The 16,295-nt window shown below is 41.1% G+C and overlaps 1 protein-coding gene across 2 annotated transcripts in view; it reads left to right on the top strand.

Annotated features, from left to right (window-relative positions):
- HS2ST1 (heparan sulfate 2-O-sulfotransferase 1) overlaps positions 1-11,632 on the top strand; it is an 83,836-nt gene extending 72,204 nt beyond the window's left edge. The window contains exons 4-7 of one of the 2 annotated variants that reach the window (XM_033151654.1): positions 4,494-4,638; positions 5,998-6,095; positions 7,207-7,364; positions 10,103-11,632. In XM_033151654.1, coding sequence (XP_033007545.1) covers positions 4,494-4,638; positions 5,998-6,095; positions 7,207-7,364; positions 10,103-10,329 — 628 coding nt within the window. In that variant the 3' untranslated portion in view covers positions 10,330-11,632. The remainder of the gene's footprint in view (positions 1-4,493; positions 4,639-5,997; positions 6,096-7,206; positions 7,365-10,102) is intronic. The other variant, XM_033151656.1, reaches the window with a different exon arrangement.
- Positions 11,633-16,295: the final 4,663 nt, after the last annotated feature.

The following is a 16,295-nucleotide window of genomic DNA, read 5'->3' as shown; positions in this document are numbered from 1 at the left end:
CCCAGAGACGTATGGCAACTAGGGTGATTCTTTCAAGAGAAATTGTTTTAACCCCCCCCCCCCGGAAGCCCAACATCTTTTCCCAGATTTTCACTTTTGGGAATATGGCAACCCTAACAACAGGCTGTGGTAGTTTGGTTTCAGTGCTATCGGACTTGCTGCCTCTTGAGAAACATCATGTTTTATGGCCTTGCATTGCCTGCTGTAGCCAATCTGACTAGTAGAAAATGGCTCCATAAATGCTTACTTACATGTGATGGCAGGAATCGTATTGAGCAGTGTGGTCAGGTGGGGAGAGATTAGGCTTTCTTTGAAAGAAGTGCATTTCTTTCACCCTCACTTAAACCATACTGGAACAGGAGCTTCCTCGGTGCCCAGTTTGACACAGAGTCTTAAACTGGCACCAGAAGTCCCCTCTCGAGCCCAGAAGTGGGCACACCAAAACTGCATGGCAGCTGCTCATCACGATTGCTACCACCCAGCTGTAGACGTCATTGTTTGCACTCCGTTCTGCCCATCTGTGTGACCTCAGCAACGAATCTGCCTGCATCTCTTGCACATCATCTAGGTTGTGAAACCAGATGTGCTCTTATCATGGGAACAAGCAGAGGTCAAAAATGATACTATTCCCCCCCTTCCATTCCCACCCTTTTGACATGTATGCCCCTTTTTTACTGGCCAGCTCTCTATTATAGCATTTCCCAGGCTGGTACCCTGCTGATGTCTGCGGTTACAGTTCTCATCATCCCTGACCATGAGCAAAGCTGGCTTAGGGCTGATGGGAGTTGGAGCCCAAGATATATGAAGTTATATGCACCAGGCTGGTGAAGGCTGCACTATTGCTTTACCAAGATGAAGGGAAAGGTCTGCGAAATGGACTTCAGCTGTTCATTTTATCTGGAATCCATCTTAATTTATTTGCTGTGACAAATGTGGAAAACAGGGGGGGGGGGAGGCACCAGAAGTTTTATATTCCGTATATTTCGCGCATTCTACGTAATATCAGACAGAGATTGGTGAAGGTTACAACAGCAGCTGAAATGTACATGTAAAGAAATGGTTGCCAAACTTCAATCTCAAAAAAGAATCCCCCGATCATAAAATTGCATTGCTTCCTCCAAATCCAAAAGTGCAATATGCTATATTAATAAACCTCTTGTGTTGAATACCTAATGAAATAATAACCTTGTGAACAGCTAGGTAAGCGTTACTCTATCCTCTACATTATTCATAGAATAAAACTTAAAACATTTTGTAGGTACTGTAACTTCAGTCTAAAAAAACATTTTGCCTCAAGAAAGGCAGCTAAGTAACTTCATTCATATGCATATTTTCCTCCAGGGTTGCATTATCCTTGTGGTTTTTTTGTTTGTTACCCTTTCACCTAAATGATTTATTTCCCCCCCCCCCTTGCAACAGCTTGCTTTCTTCTATTTGTGGTTTCGATTATTAAAATAACAAATTGAGTGCTGTGCTTGCTCTTGGCAATAGGCGAGAGTAACTTGTGATGTTGCGTTATTGCAGTAGAGAAGTTTAAAACCTTTCTGCAAAGATTCATCCTCCTTAAAAAAACACTCTGGCAATGCTTTGATTCAGTATATACACTCATAAAATTACACTGAATTTCAAAACTTTTGTGACAGTGGTGGTGGAGCTGTCTAGAAATTTCACTTAAGTGGTAGAGGACAAAAACTCATGCACCATTTTTTTTTTAAAACCCCATTGATTCTGCCTCATTCTTCATTCCTTTTAATTCATTTATTCATTGCTCTGGGTACTTGGATCCATCATTTGTCAAATGAGCGAATGAATGCATACAGGGATTCCAAGTGTTTATCTTGAAATGCCAAGGGGGCCTGACCGGATTTGGGATCCCCCTTTATATTAATATTTGAGTAAAAAAAAAAAAATCTGAAGGAACAACTTGCTTTAACTCCATTTCAGTTTTGTGAAGGCAACTAGCCATCTAAATCCATCATGGATGAGCAGTGAGGCATATGTTGATTTACTTCTGCCATGGTAGAATAATAATAATAATAATAATAATAATAATAATAATAATAATAATAATTTATACCCCACCCTCCCATCCAAAACCAGGCTCAAAGTGGCTAACATCAAATATATAACATATTACCTTAAAATCAAGCAATCAATTAAAATACAACCTAAAATCAAATCAGAATCAAAGTGAAATCTAATCAGATGGCAACCCGCAAATTAGGCATGGGGACCTTAAATGCTCACCAGGCCTAAATCATAAGCGACATGACTGATGATGGTGGCAATGCCTCCTCTCATCATGGTGACAGCAGCTCTGCCTTTCCAGATGCATTTCTCTTGCCTCTGCTTGAGGAAAGGGCAGGAGTGGGCTCAGCAGAGGCCTGGCCTCATCTCCCTTTTTGCTTTTGTAATGGAAAAATTAAAGACTAATGGTGTCTCATCCTCTCCAAATCCTGGGTCGGATTCCAGTAAAAAGACAATAATAATAAAAGTAATGGCAGTCAGTATACAGAATCAGGAACGGCAGCAACTCAGGGCCATAATCTGGTTGGAAACCTGTTTACAAATGGAGTGAGGAAAGATGTCTGCCATTGTTGTGCCATCATGTGCTCAGTGACCTTTTCTAAAAAGGAAAGATCTATTCTAATTTTTATACCCCACCCTCCTGACTGGGTTGCCCTTCTAAATCTTGTCATAACAAGACTGCCTTTTCAGGCATAGGTGGGGACTTCTCCAACAAAAGACAGAACCTTCCTTCCCAATGTGACAATTTTACTATTTGGTCAGTGGACTTGGCTGGGCTTAATGAGCCGGATTGGGAAGAGTATCAGCATCCTCAAAACAAGCAAGGCTGGCAGATAGAAGCAGTTGCAGTTGATACCTTTGTTCTGTCCATTGCCTTGCTAACATTGCTGTAACTCTGGTAATGCACGGGGAAGAGTTTAAAAGCACCTTTTTGGTCCTTAAAGCAATAAAGCACCGAAACTGTATTTACAGCCCTCTTTTTGAATGTCCAGGTTTATAGGCTAGCTTTGATGGTTGTTCCTGGCATGTAATTGATTTTCATATTTCTTTAAACAGATTTATTTTTGCACGTTGGAAGGCAGTTGGTCTAGTATACATCAAAGCTGTTTAAAAGCATCTTTGTAGTTCTTACCATACAGTATATTAACTGCATTCTGCTAAATCAGCAGTATTCAGTACGAAGTGCAGAGTACGTTCAACCAACAGGCCATGCTTATTTTGCCTGCAAGCCACATAGTGCTAATTAGTGTACGAAGGTTGCCCTGCCTAGCATGGAGGCATGCTCTATGTCAAAGCACAATGTGAGCTGCAGATAAATAGAACACATTCTCTTTGGGTTCCTTCTAAAGGTAAAGGTAAAGGAGCCCTGGATGGTTAAGTCCAGTCAAAGGTGACTGGGGTGCGGTGTCTTTCGTTTCTCAGGCCAAGGGAGCCAGCGTTTGTCCACACACAGCTTTTCCGGGTCATGTGGCCAGCATGACTAAACCGCTTCTGGTGCAACGGAACACCGTGACAGAAGCTAGAGCACACAGAAATGTTGTTTACCTTCCCGCCACAGCTATTTATCTACTCACACTGGTGTGCCTTTGAACTGCTAGGTTGGCAGAAGCTGGGACAGAGCAATGGGAGCTCACCCCGTTGTGGGAATTCGAACCACCGACCTTCCGATTTGCAAGTCCAAGAGGCTCAGTGCTTTAGACCACAACACCACCCGCGTTGCTTCTAAAACTGTCGGGTGCATGTTGGTGGTAACAACAACAACAACAACAACAACAACAACAACAACAACAACAACATGATTATTATGTCATTGGCACAATTAAGAATTCATAAAATAGCCATGCAAAATATGTCTTAATTATGGCAAACATGCTCAGTGCCAAAGTGCTATGTTCTAGCCAGTGCTACAGTATTTCAGATCTGTTGCATTGAGCTAAAAGTTAACTGCTTTTTCATCTACTGTTCCATACCAAGCATGATCATTTTTGTGCAGCAGCACTTTAGAAAGCCAAGGGCAATTTCTTAGTATCTCTCTTGTCCTCCTACCTTTTCCCCATCTGGCCATTGTGGTCACACCAGCTGCATTATCTTCTTTGTTACAAAGCATAGTTTTAAGAGGCCGCATCTGTTGGAGTAAGAAGTACCAGACAGGACTTTTGCTGATAATACTTGTTAGACACAATAAACTGGATGAATATATGTAAATACTACATGTGTATGTTTAAAATTTACCTCAATGGAATGCTGTTAGGATAAGATTTCTTGGAAAGTTTTCTAAAGCATTTGTACCCTTTAATACCTTTGAAACAGGAAAAAGTAGTATTGTCACTTTCTCAGCACTCCTCCTAACTTGCCTTAATATGGCAAAATAGAATGGTCTGGAACAAACTTTGACCCTAAATCCACTTTTACATCATGCAGGAAACTCTTTGATTTGTCAATCGGATTTATCTCTTCTGTTTCAGATTTGGTGTTAAAAAGAAACCAATATACATCAATGTCATAAGAGATCCTATAGAGCGGCTGGTTTCCTATTATTACTTCCTGCGCTTTGGCGATGATTACAGGCCTGGACTCCGAAGACGAAAGCAAGGGGATAAAAAAGTAAAAGTACATTTTGGCAGCTTTGTTCATGGCTTCAATTATGGAGATAATAACTGAACTCAAAACATAACAATTTTGAAAAGCAAATTTAGTCCAGAACAATAGGCTCAATCTTAAAATACAGTTCCCACTCACAGGAGTCTTCCATGAATGCAAGAACCTTTGGTCCAAAGGAGGCATCTGCTTGTGTGTTTTTGTGTGTTTGTGTGTGTGTGTGTGTTGTTATTAATATTTTTAAATCTAATCCTTCCTGCACCACCTTCCACACCATTCTTGATTGTCTCTCAACTCTCTGGAGCAGATTATTAGGCATCTTAAGAGGGCTCATCAAAGACCGTCTCGGTCTTCATACCTGTTAGAAGGTCCCAGAAGCACTTATTCCATGAGTAAAGTGCCACTCACAAGAGATTTGCATTTGACTCAATATTAATTGTGTAAAGATGGGATTGCAATGAATTGTGCATTAACTCTGGACAAATGGAGCTATGGAAATATAGTTTAATGTTGAATGAAGAGCTTCACATTGTCTTAGACCAGTGATGGCCAAACTCAGCCCTCCAGCTGTTTTGGGACTACAATTCCCACCATCCCTGACCACTGGTCCTGTTAGCTAGGGATGATGGGAGTTGTAGTCCCAAAACAGCTGGAGGGCCAAGTTTGGCCATCACTGTCTTAGACCAATGGCGCATGCGCATACACGCAGCTCTCCGGCCTTCTATTTTTAAAGAGCAAATAAGAAGGCACAGAGCACAGGGTGGGGTCCCTCCTTGTTAGATAAATTTTCCCACCCAATGTCGTTCCCTAGGCCAGCATTTGTCTGTAGGCCTTCAGAATGACTTTTCAACACTAGCATTTGATTTCCCTGGGTAGCAGCAATATGACTTGTTTTCCGACACACTGGCTTACAAATATAAGTAGAATTTAAATTGGTTGCTGTTAATAAAACGGAATCCAAGAACTTCGGAAGTCGGACACATTCATGACACATTGTGGGCTATTTTGAGTCACCGTTCAGTTCTTGCTGTGGTTACCGTGTGTTGAAGCAATTATGAATCTTGACAGTGCCCACAAAATGGCTTGTGGCTCTGCACACTAGTGCAGTTGTCACTTTTGGGGCACTAGCAGCTGCATACCAAAAGCCACACTACACTGAATTCTGTGTGTGCCAGCCACCCCTCACTATCTCATTGTGCGGTGCCCACAGCTGGGAGTCAGCATGTACTGATGCACAAAGTGACAGGCCTCTTAGTAAGCTATTGTGAAGTAACACAGCCCAAGTTCATGTAGAAAAATAACTACACTAAGAAGTTTGATATTTAAGATGGAAATTTATAGCTCACTCTTGAGTTTTTGTCTTTGTTCCAGACATTTGATGAATGTGTAGCAGCTGGAGGCTCAGATTGTGCCCCTGAGAAACTCTGGCTTCAAATTCCGTTCTTCTGTGGCCACAGCTCTGAGTGCTGGTAAGACGATGGAATTGCTTTAAATTGCAGATTTAATAAATTATCCATGTGAAGTGTATTTTATTAAATCAGAATGTATAGCAGAGGTTAAGATTTTGAGAAAGAACACATTTGATTAAGAAGTGTACTTTGTGGTTATCTTCCAAAGTATCAAACTGAAAAATGGTTGAATTATTATTTATTAAATTTCTATACCACCCATCATCTGAGGATCACACAGATACATAACACAGTAATAAACAAAAACAATACCCCCATTATTATTGATTAATTTTCCATGAATGATATAGAAAACTGTCAACCATTTTCAAACTGTGCTATGTATCCCCTTTCTAAACACCAGTGTCACTGTTTGGATATGTTGATTAAAAACCATGTAACTATGGGATCTCTCCACCCCCACCCCCGGTTTAAAATGTCATGGCTTGGATCTAAACTTAGCCTTCTGTGGATAGAAGGCTTCTTTCATCCACAGAAAACTTTCAGTCCCACTGGCAGAAGTGGCAGTGATTTGCTCCTCACCCTGTCTTTCCTCGGCTGTTGTGGATGGTCTCCTAAGTCTCTTCCCTCTCCCTTTAAATGACTGGAGCATCATCTGAGCAAAGTTCAAAGTATCAGATATACAAATTCTCAACCATTCTGCAAACCTCTCTTTGTTTATCCTCTTATAGAGCAATCTTGCTAAAATGCAGATAAACTGCAATTGGTTGTGGAAGACTGGTACAAAGTTCCAACATGCCTTTCAGTTTCTGCTTTTATGCCACGTCAAAATTGATACTTTTGAACTCTTTGATATAGCAGCAAAATTTACCATACTGAACACCATGCAACACACTTGAAAAAAGGCATTAGTGTTATCAAAAAGTTAGAAATCAGAGCCATAAATCTTTGAACATCTAACCTAGGCCATGAAGAGAGCAAAAAAAAGGGGGGAGCAAGGGGGGAAGCAAAGGAAATTAAAAATGTGTGTGGCTGAAACTTTGTTTTCTTGCCTGTGCAAAGATAACAGCTAAGCCATTCTTTTAGCCTGGTGTGAGAATATCTAAATGAAGGGAACCAAAATTCTTGGCAGACATCAAAACCTTCCTGTAATTACTTTTTATCGTTTTAGGAATGTGGGAAGCAGATGGGCTTTGGAACAAGCCAAATACAACTTGATTAATGAATATTTCCTAGTGGGAGTTACTGAAGAGCTTGAAGACTTTATTATGTTGCTGGAGGCAGCTTTGCCCCGCTTCTTCAGGGGTGCTACAGAACTATATCGCACAGGTATTTAAATAGCCACCCACTAGGCCATTTTCATCTTCCTCCTTTCCCCCCAAAGCTTCTCTTTCACATAACCTTTAGGACAGGGGTCCTCAGACTTTTCAAATGGGGGAGCCAGTTCACTGTCCCTCAGACACTGTTGGGGGCCAGATTATAGTTTGAAAAAAATACGAACAAATTTCTATGCACACTGCACATATTCTATTTGTAGTGCACAAAAAACAGGAAAAACAATACAATATTTAAAATGAACGGTTTTGATCAACATAAACTTATAAGTATTTCAGTGGGGGGATACAAGAGGGGGGGAGGGTGACTGAGTAAGAGTGAGGAAAGGAAAGAGGCGCCGCCTCACGTTCTGGGCAGTAGCGGCAGCAGCAGCATCCAGCTGCTCCTTCCTCAGTGCCCTCTGCATTTTCACAGGCCTTCCTCGGTGGTGGCAGCGGCTCCTCTGGGCTTGGCTCCAGGCCCGGCTGGTCCCTCCCCCTTCAGACACGCTTTGCCTGGCAACCTGGGATCATGATGGGATTGATGGGCAGCCGAGTGGGAAGGGCCTGGAGGGTGTGGTCTGAGAAGAAGCCGGAAGAGATTGGACCCAGCCGCTTGGAGTAGTAGCGGTTTGGAGGGAAGGAAGGTTGCATTGGCTGTGGCCATCTGGGCAACAAGAAGGAGGAGCGTCGCAGGTTCTGCAGTTGCTGGGTGGACCAGGTTCAGGACCCTGGCGGGCTGGATGTGGCCTGTGGGCTGTAGCTTGAGGACCCCTGCTTTGGGACATGAATGAGCAGATTTCCTGAAACAGCAGTCCATTCCCCATCCCACCTCAAGAGACTGACTTACCCATGTTGGTACATGTGCAATTCCAGTGTCATTTCCAATTTCCTCTTTTGGATACTCTGCATCAAGTACATGGGTGTATTGCCCACTAGGCTCCTCTCTGCCTGTGGGTGAGAAGCTACATGCAGTATGAACTGCACTCCCAGGTCCTTATGGGGCTTTAAATACCAGCCCATGTCACAGCGTCATAGAATCATAAATGGTACAGTTGGAAGGGACCACAAGGCTCATCTGGCTAGCCCAACCGCCTGCAGCGCAGGAATTACAACAAAAGAATCCCTGATGGATGACCATCCAACTTCTGTTTCAGAACCTCCAAGGAAGGTGGGTTCACCACCTTCCAGTCAAACAGCTCTTGCTGTCAGGAGGTTCTTCCTAATGTCTGTAGTTATTCAGTGCGAGAATAGTTGTGCGAGTTGCTGGAAAGAAGGAAGAGGGCTGAGCAGTAAGGAAGCTGAGCAGTGTAGGCAAAGTCCACAAGTCCACAAAGAACGTGGAATCAGACCAGATTGATTCAAGTAAAATTTGAATGATTAACGATAACACTCTACTCTTGTTCTCGTCGCATAACTTGATGACCGGCCTGCTTCGGTAAGCTCATTGTGGTTTGCAACTTGACTTGGTATGCAGACTCTTGGGGCCGCCGTCTAATGCAAAGGAAGAATAGGAATGGAACTGTTTTCTATCCCCCCAAGGATTAAGTGACATTGAGAACGAAGCCTGCTCCTGTACAAGCACCTCTATTTCTGGATTCTGTTTCTTGGTTATGCTGTAGTTCAAGGGTAGCCCATGTGCAGGTGTTATTGGGCTACAGTTCCATCGTCCCTAGATAGCGTAGTCAGGGGTGGTGAAACTTGTACTCCCACCATATACATTGACTGTCCCCATTTGTTGGAACCTTAAGAACTGGCTTTGATAGCAATAAGAGGTACAGGTGAAACTCAAAAAATTAGAATATCGTAGAAAGGTTCATTTCTTTCAGTAATTTAACTTAAAAGATGAAACTAATATATGAGATAGACTCATGACATGCAAAGCGAGATATGTCAAGCCTTTATTTGTTATAATTGTGATGATTATGGCGTACAGCTGATGAGAACCCCAAATTAACAATCTCAACTTTGGGGTTTTCATCAGCTGGACGCAATAATCATCACAATTATAACAAATAAAGGCTTGACATATCTCACTTTGCATGTCATGAGTCTATCTCATATATTAAACTCCAGTAGCTAATGAAAACAATTGCTTACATAAATGGACTTTTCCAGAATATTCTAATTTTTCGAGTTTCACCTGTATATTAGTACTGTAAGCATATAATGCATATAACACATTGCAGCAAAGAATGCAAATAGCATATTCCCGCAACAAATATTCAGGTTGACTCACTTACCACCTTGCCTTTAAATGAAAATTGTTGATGGCATCATGTGAGAGGTTGCTGTGAATTTGGTGAAACAAATTGTCTGCCCGGTTGTGAAGTATTTTTTTTTACTAACTTTATTGTCGATTGTACTGAATTTCCAAAGAAGCATTAATCATGATTGAAATAGATATCTTAAATGGATGTGATGTGAGGAAATGCAGTTACCAATGCAAACACTTCCTCTTTATGGTTTTAATAATTAAGCTCTTTAAACAGCGGGAGGAATGTGCACTGAGAGAGCACACTAATGCAAATGCATTCATGTTTAATGTCAAAGCTTCCAGTTTCTCAGTCCCGGAGGCTTAATAAATCTTGGCCCAAGTTCTGTCACTTTATGTACCCATTTAGCAACCTGCTGATGAAAGAATACTCTGCACAGAGACACACAAACTTTTCGCGGTCTATGTTTCTGCTCCTCTGGGAGCAATTCAAGCTATGAGTCAAAGTGAAGTTATGACTTTGTACGTTTTGCTTTTAGGCAAGAAGTCTCATCTTAGGAAGACAACAGAAAAGAAGCTCCCCACAAAAGAAACCATTGCAAAGCTGCAGCAGTCTGAAATATGGAAAATGGAGAATGAGTTCTACGAATTTGCACTGGAGCAATTTCAGTTTGTCAGAGCACACGCCGTCCGGGAAAAAGATGGAGAGTTGTACATTCTGGCACAAAACTTTTTCTATGAAAAGATTTACCCTAAATCGAACTAAGGATGATGCGTCTTTTTAGGCTAGGGACTAAACCTTTGGGCCACATTCTTATTTTCAGCCCCAACGTGTAGATTGCTGATGCACCAGCTGAGGCACCTCGGTCCTTGAGCTCAGTAAAATGCATTGGGGGTTCCTCAAAGAAGATGGCTGCTGACCAGATACGTTGGTAATCCAAAAGTATAAACTTCAGTTTAATCTCAAAGAAGGCTGCTCTTCAACTCCTGCAGAAGCCTACATACACATTTACAGAAACTAACCACTTACCAATTACGTTGCTGAAACGATAAAGATGAAAGGCTTCCCTTTACGCTCTTTTTGATTCATAGAACAGCTTATTTTAGTTAACCTCCTGGGAAGAGGAAGCTGTTGGTTCCCTAGCTTCAACATGGAGATTTGGGTTGTATACGTTTATGAATAATGTTAATAACCGGCTGACATCTGTGCTTTGTTCTTGTGAATTCATATCACATGAATCATGTTCAATCATGTTCTGCTGAGAAATGCTGCAGCTGGACTTGCCCATGTTTTATCAGTGTGGGGTTTTCATTTTAAAGAGCTAAATTGATCATCAGTGTGTTTGAAAATTCGAATTCCATAGTGATCTTGTCAGAACGCAGAAAACCAAGGCAGTGTTTCTTTAATATTCTCTGCACTTCCAACTAATGTTGGGAAAACACCTCTTCAGAAGCTGGCTTTTGCCTGCACATCAATATAAAACAAATAGTGAATTCTGTATCCTTGTTCCATAGATTCTTTGTACTTTAAAGAACTACTGGTGAATCCATATTATGACTCAACTAGTGAGCTGTGGTATGGTTAGGGGTTTCCTATTTAGATACTTTTACCTGTAGAATATTTTTACTAAGGTGCTTTATAATGTGTTTTAAAGCATTGCATTTGAAAAAAAAAAGGAATAAAATGCTGTAAATAATGCATATTTTATGTATTTGGGCCAAAAGGTTACGGATAACTAGTTTCACACATTTTTGCACCAGTTTTGCCGTATGTGAAGTAGAAGCATCCCACCTGCCGTTCAAATTCCAGTTTTGAGTTAACTCTTGGACATTGCTGAAATGCACTTCAGTGACCTCAACAACTTTAAATACACAGTGTGTCTGTCCAGGAGTCCCCTTTGCAAAAAAAGAGAAAGAAACACCCTCCTTAATCTGCATCCTTTTATCATGCTTAAAAGGAAAAGGGAAACGGATGCCTGTGGCCTGGCCAAAAGAGATACAAAGAAATTGACGTCAATGTGTTCAGAGCACTGCTTTATGTTACTTCAGTAAATGTGCATTTGCCATGATTAGCACCTTAAAGTAACTTCTATACACGAGGTTGTTTAGCAGTTGGTTGTATACTGGGAAGCTACATTTTAACAAAATTATAGAAAAACTGCAGTTCTTCAAATTCACTTGCTGCATGTTTCTACTGGAAGGTTTTTGTTTGTTTGTTTTTTAAAATATATTAAAGTTTGCAGATTTTTTTTTTTTAGTTCATTTAAATCCAGCCTTTGAGCGTCATATTCTATAGGATGTCAAAGTGCAGCATAGATGTATTGATAGAAGAACATTACCAAAATTGTCCGCTATACGAACACAAAGTTGTTAGCTGTCTGTAAACTGAATGTTTTGATGCCAAAAACGGGATCCTGTTACAAAAGGGTAATGAGACTATTAAGGAAAGCTTTTAATTTGCTCTTCTTCCTTTTGCCTTGCTCTTAAAGATATAAAAATAGCACCGCCTTTCTAGGCAGTTTCTTCTTTTCAATTAGCAGTCATTCGTAGTGTTCTTCGTTAATTTTTTTCCAATGTATGACCATGAGCCAGAGTGTTTTCGTAGCCATGTTGGTTCAACTGAACGAGACACAGAAAAAACAAAAAACAGAACAAAACAAACTATCATTAGACCAATTGGCTACTTACCAACGTCAGGTGCTAATGCTCGGAGCACAACTAGAATCACAATTGTCCAGGCTGATTGATATCTTAGTGGGCCTGTTGATTCCATTCTTACGTGTTAGGAAGAGAGTATGGGTGCCTCAAAAATCAAGGGTGGTGTAGCATAGTGCCACCATGTTGACTGAAAGTATGATTGTGCAAACGATTAGCAAAGCTGCCATTTGGACCCTTTAACTCAGAGCCATGGTACAGACTTCACGAGGTAGGCTGGTTACAATTCCCAATACTATATCCACTGTGTTGACATGTCCTCAAAACAAGAGGTGCGTGTATATTAATTAGGTGTTAAGATATTTAGGCAGCCTGTAGAAACGGCTTTGGTAGTTAAGGTTTATTTTAGATATTCCGGCTGCCCAGTGTACAGTAATCTGAGGGTAAAACGCTAATGAACCTGGCGGGGCTTCTGAATAACCATGTCTAAGACCACACTGGCAGCGTAGTAAGCGAAAAATAGTTCACGGGTAGATAATAAAAGTAGAAAGTGTTGGTTTCCCATGTGCTCATCTTAAGCTTGAGCAATTGTGGACAGCTTAGCTTAAGTGACTCTAAGTCATAAATGAAATTTCTTGCGTTGCGTTTGGCTTCGGGAGACAATGTTGCCATGCCCCACTCTAGTTGGGGAAGATAACATTTCTCATGACGTTTTGGTTCTTCTCACTAGTTGTGTAAGATGTTGCAGAACTGAGAGGTAGGCAATTTTGAGAATATTGGCAGAAATTTATAATGGGCATCCTCCCTGCACTCTCTTCCATAATATATACTTTATTCATGAAGTGGCGGCAAACTACTTTTAAGGAGAGCACCGAATAAAGGTGCTTACAAAGTGAAAGGCAGACATCTAAATGCTTCCCTTTGCAAAGAGACACTGAAAATGTGACTCATACCGTCTGCTCATATGGACAGTATTTAAAAGTTTAGAAAGGAATGGTTCACCTATGGCTGTTTTTATGTTCTGCATGTATAAGATCTGCTTTTCAAGTGCAAAAACTGAAATCCAGTTTCTGGTTCAACAGCTGCAAGGAGAAGCTTTGGGGGTTCATTATCTGAATTTCAGGGGTGTAAGGGAGGAAGTTCAGAGCTTAGGTCTCTGGGGTCTTGTTCACTCAGGACTAAAATACTCTGGACTTTGCTATCACGGTTTACTGTTCTGCTGTTCCTTAAATCGTTTCTCCCCACCCCATTTTTTAGACAATTCCAAATACTTTGAAACCGTGTTTCTCAAGGTTTCAAAGCTAACCATTATAGCTAACATGGTTATACGGATTGCGTTCTCATTTGCAGTGCTTAGAAAATTGGCTGGGACATAATCAAGTATGAGTGGCTGCCCTGCTCACACATGGCAGGTCCTTCAGACATACAGGCAAGCCATGGTTTCTCTTCCCCTCTTTTCCCTGCAAATCCCTGGATAACCTCCCAAACCCATGGTGTAGAGTGTGAAACCTCATCCCAACCCAGACGGTGATTTTGTGTTGCTGACAAGCCATGATGGCTTGTTGGAACATTGTTCTGCAGGCAAGGTTTGCAAACCAGTTTGAAATCGTGTTTTCAGTTCCTGAGTTTGATGACTGTTTGTAAACCATGGTTTGTTGTGAGATTGGAGATCAGGAATCATTTCTGTTTTGAATTCTCCTGGTCTTTAAGAGGCAGCCCCCCCCCCCCCAAGCTCTTCTCAAGGTCAGGAGCCCTCCAGAGTAGCATCCTATAAAGGGGCTACTGTCATAGAAAAATTTGCACAGCATATTAACAGATTATGGATCTCGCCCATTGCTTTCTCGACACAGAGCCATGAATATACCATTATGGGGGGGAAAGGTGTTAAAAATGTTTAGATCTGAAAGTAAAATGTTGGAAAGGGTTGGAAAGGAGTGTTTTGACCAGAAAAATGTATGCCAGAGATTCCAAGCCTAATATTATATGCCAGGACTATTGTGGCTGATCCCCCCCCCCAAGAAAAAACCCCACACACAAACCAATGGGGAACTTATTTTCCCAGTTTAATTGTCAACCAGAAATAAACTTCTATTGGCTACTGAATAAAACACATTTTTTACAATTGTAGCCCACAATCCCTGGTGACAGTTGCCTGTAGATTTAAGTTCACTGAAATATTTTGATGCATGAATTGAAAAGTACAGTTAGGAACATTGGAACAAATCTTACGGAATTCATTTACAAATCACTAGTTAGCGAGGGACTCTGTTTCTCTTTGCCAGTTTATACATGTTCGGTGAAACCTGGAATTCTAGATGGCTTTCTATATCTGCCATAACATTCCTGATAATGATAGTATTTCCTTGAGCTATTTAGGATTATTACAAATTATTTTATGAGACGCCACATCCATACGGGGAAGGACAGTACTATTCACGTGGATGGGAGACTCACATCATTGTGCGCTTTCCTTGCTGTGTTGAATTTATATGGGAGATCTGTACATGCAAGCACTCTGTAGAATTGGGATGCAAATATGGAGACGTTGCATTGTGGCACTGGTCTATGAGTGTTTGTCTACTCTGCAAGTAAAACTGTTTTAGTCATGGTTTGGCATGGTCAGGCACCCTAAGTATATCCTATTCATTTCTGGGTACAGTTTAATGTGCTGCTTTTAACCTTTGCAGCCCTTAAACAACCCCAGTAGTATATCTGAACGACTGCTTGCACCCATATGAGCCTACCAAGGTTTAAGATCAGCTTCTGCTGTCTGGCTCACCAATACAATTATTAAATTGCAGGTACCAGATACAGGGCCTTGTTAGTGGTGACTCTTGGCTTCAGAATGCCCTCTCCAGGGAAATGTGCATGGCCACATTGATACTGGCTTTTAAAAGAACTTTTAAGACTTTGTTTCAATCCATGTGTGCTTGATGCGCTGGTTCATTAATTTTATTTGTTACTGCTCATTAGAGGATTGTTTGGGGCCCTTTGTTTTTGTTTTGTATAAAAAATTATGAACAGCTAGGCTCTGGAAGGTGGATTAGAAATCTGACAAATAGCCTACATTTCTTCCTTACAAATGGGAGATGCTCCCTCCCTCCTGAATTCACTGAATTTTGTTCTTCTAGAATCTGCCACTCACATATTCACTTATGAAAGCATGCAATTTGAAGAGCCGAACAGTATTTGTAGCAGATTCTAATTATTGGTACCTTTTTGGAAACCCTTAACGTGCAGAGCCATGTGGTCTGAAGCAAAGCTTTATACATGGAATATTTTTGCGAGCAAGTGCTTCAAAATATACAAATGTGTTCATTTACGGACTTGTTCATTCTTAGAGGCTTGAGCGATGGTTTCTGAAAAAGCGGTCTCTTTCCAAATCTGTATTGCTGCCGAGACACTTTACATTTCTGAATACAGGCAGCTGCCATGTCATCCTAAACGTTTGCCTGTGTTTAAAAGCTTGTCCTGCATCCATGCCCTTGGCAACAAAGCCTTACTGATTTCCGTGAGATTTGCTTCCAAGTAAGTATGCATAGGATTGCAGCCAGAACAGCAGATCAAGTTGTGGCTTTTTAAGCGGGGGGGAATACATCATGTGGCATTAGAAGTGTTTTGTATAAAGAAAATATGGTGCCTAAACTATGCTGCAGAGAAAGCATGCTGAAAAGCCTGTCTCACGTACTGCCAATTTAGCTCTTAAAAGGTGTATCATTTTGTGAGTCCTAGAGATCAGACCAGAAAGAGATTTTGAGGGGGGAAAGCGTGTAATCTACGATCAACTGCCAGAATATATCCTATTTTAAGACCATGTAGCTATGTATACTTTTGTGGCACCTATTTATAAACTGAAACCCTTGTAAAGACTTTTTTTAATAGCAGGTTTGCTTTCAAAAATCTGTTTAGATGCTTGTTTTCCCCCCTCATAATGAAATTTTAGAAAATGAAGCCGTAGCTTCTGTGTTAGTTCGAGCATTTCAGAAGCAGTGTCGAATGTAATATTGAGAACTTGGATTGTGCCTCATTATTTTTTTAATACACACAGCTAAATGGTGCCTTTCCCCCCCTCACAAT

The sequence above is a fragment of the Lacerta agilis genome, chromosome 6 (assembly GCF_009819535.1).
Source record: "Lacerta agilis isolate rLacAgi1 chromosome 6, rLacAgi1.pri, whole genome shotgun sequence".
NCBI classification, from domain to species: Eukaryota; Metazoa; Chordata; class Lepidosauria; order Squamata; family Lacertidae; genus Lacerta; species Lacerta agilis.
The sequence above is the reverse complement of the archived record's forward strand: the minus strand, read 5'-3'. Positions and strand labels throughout refer to the sequence as shown.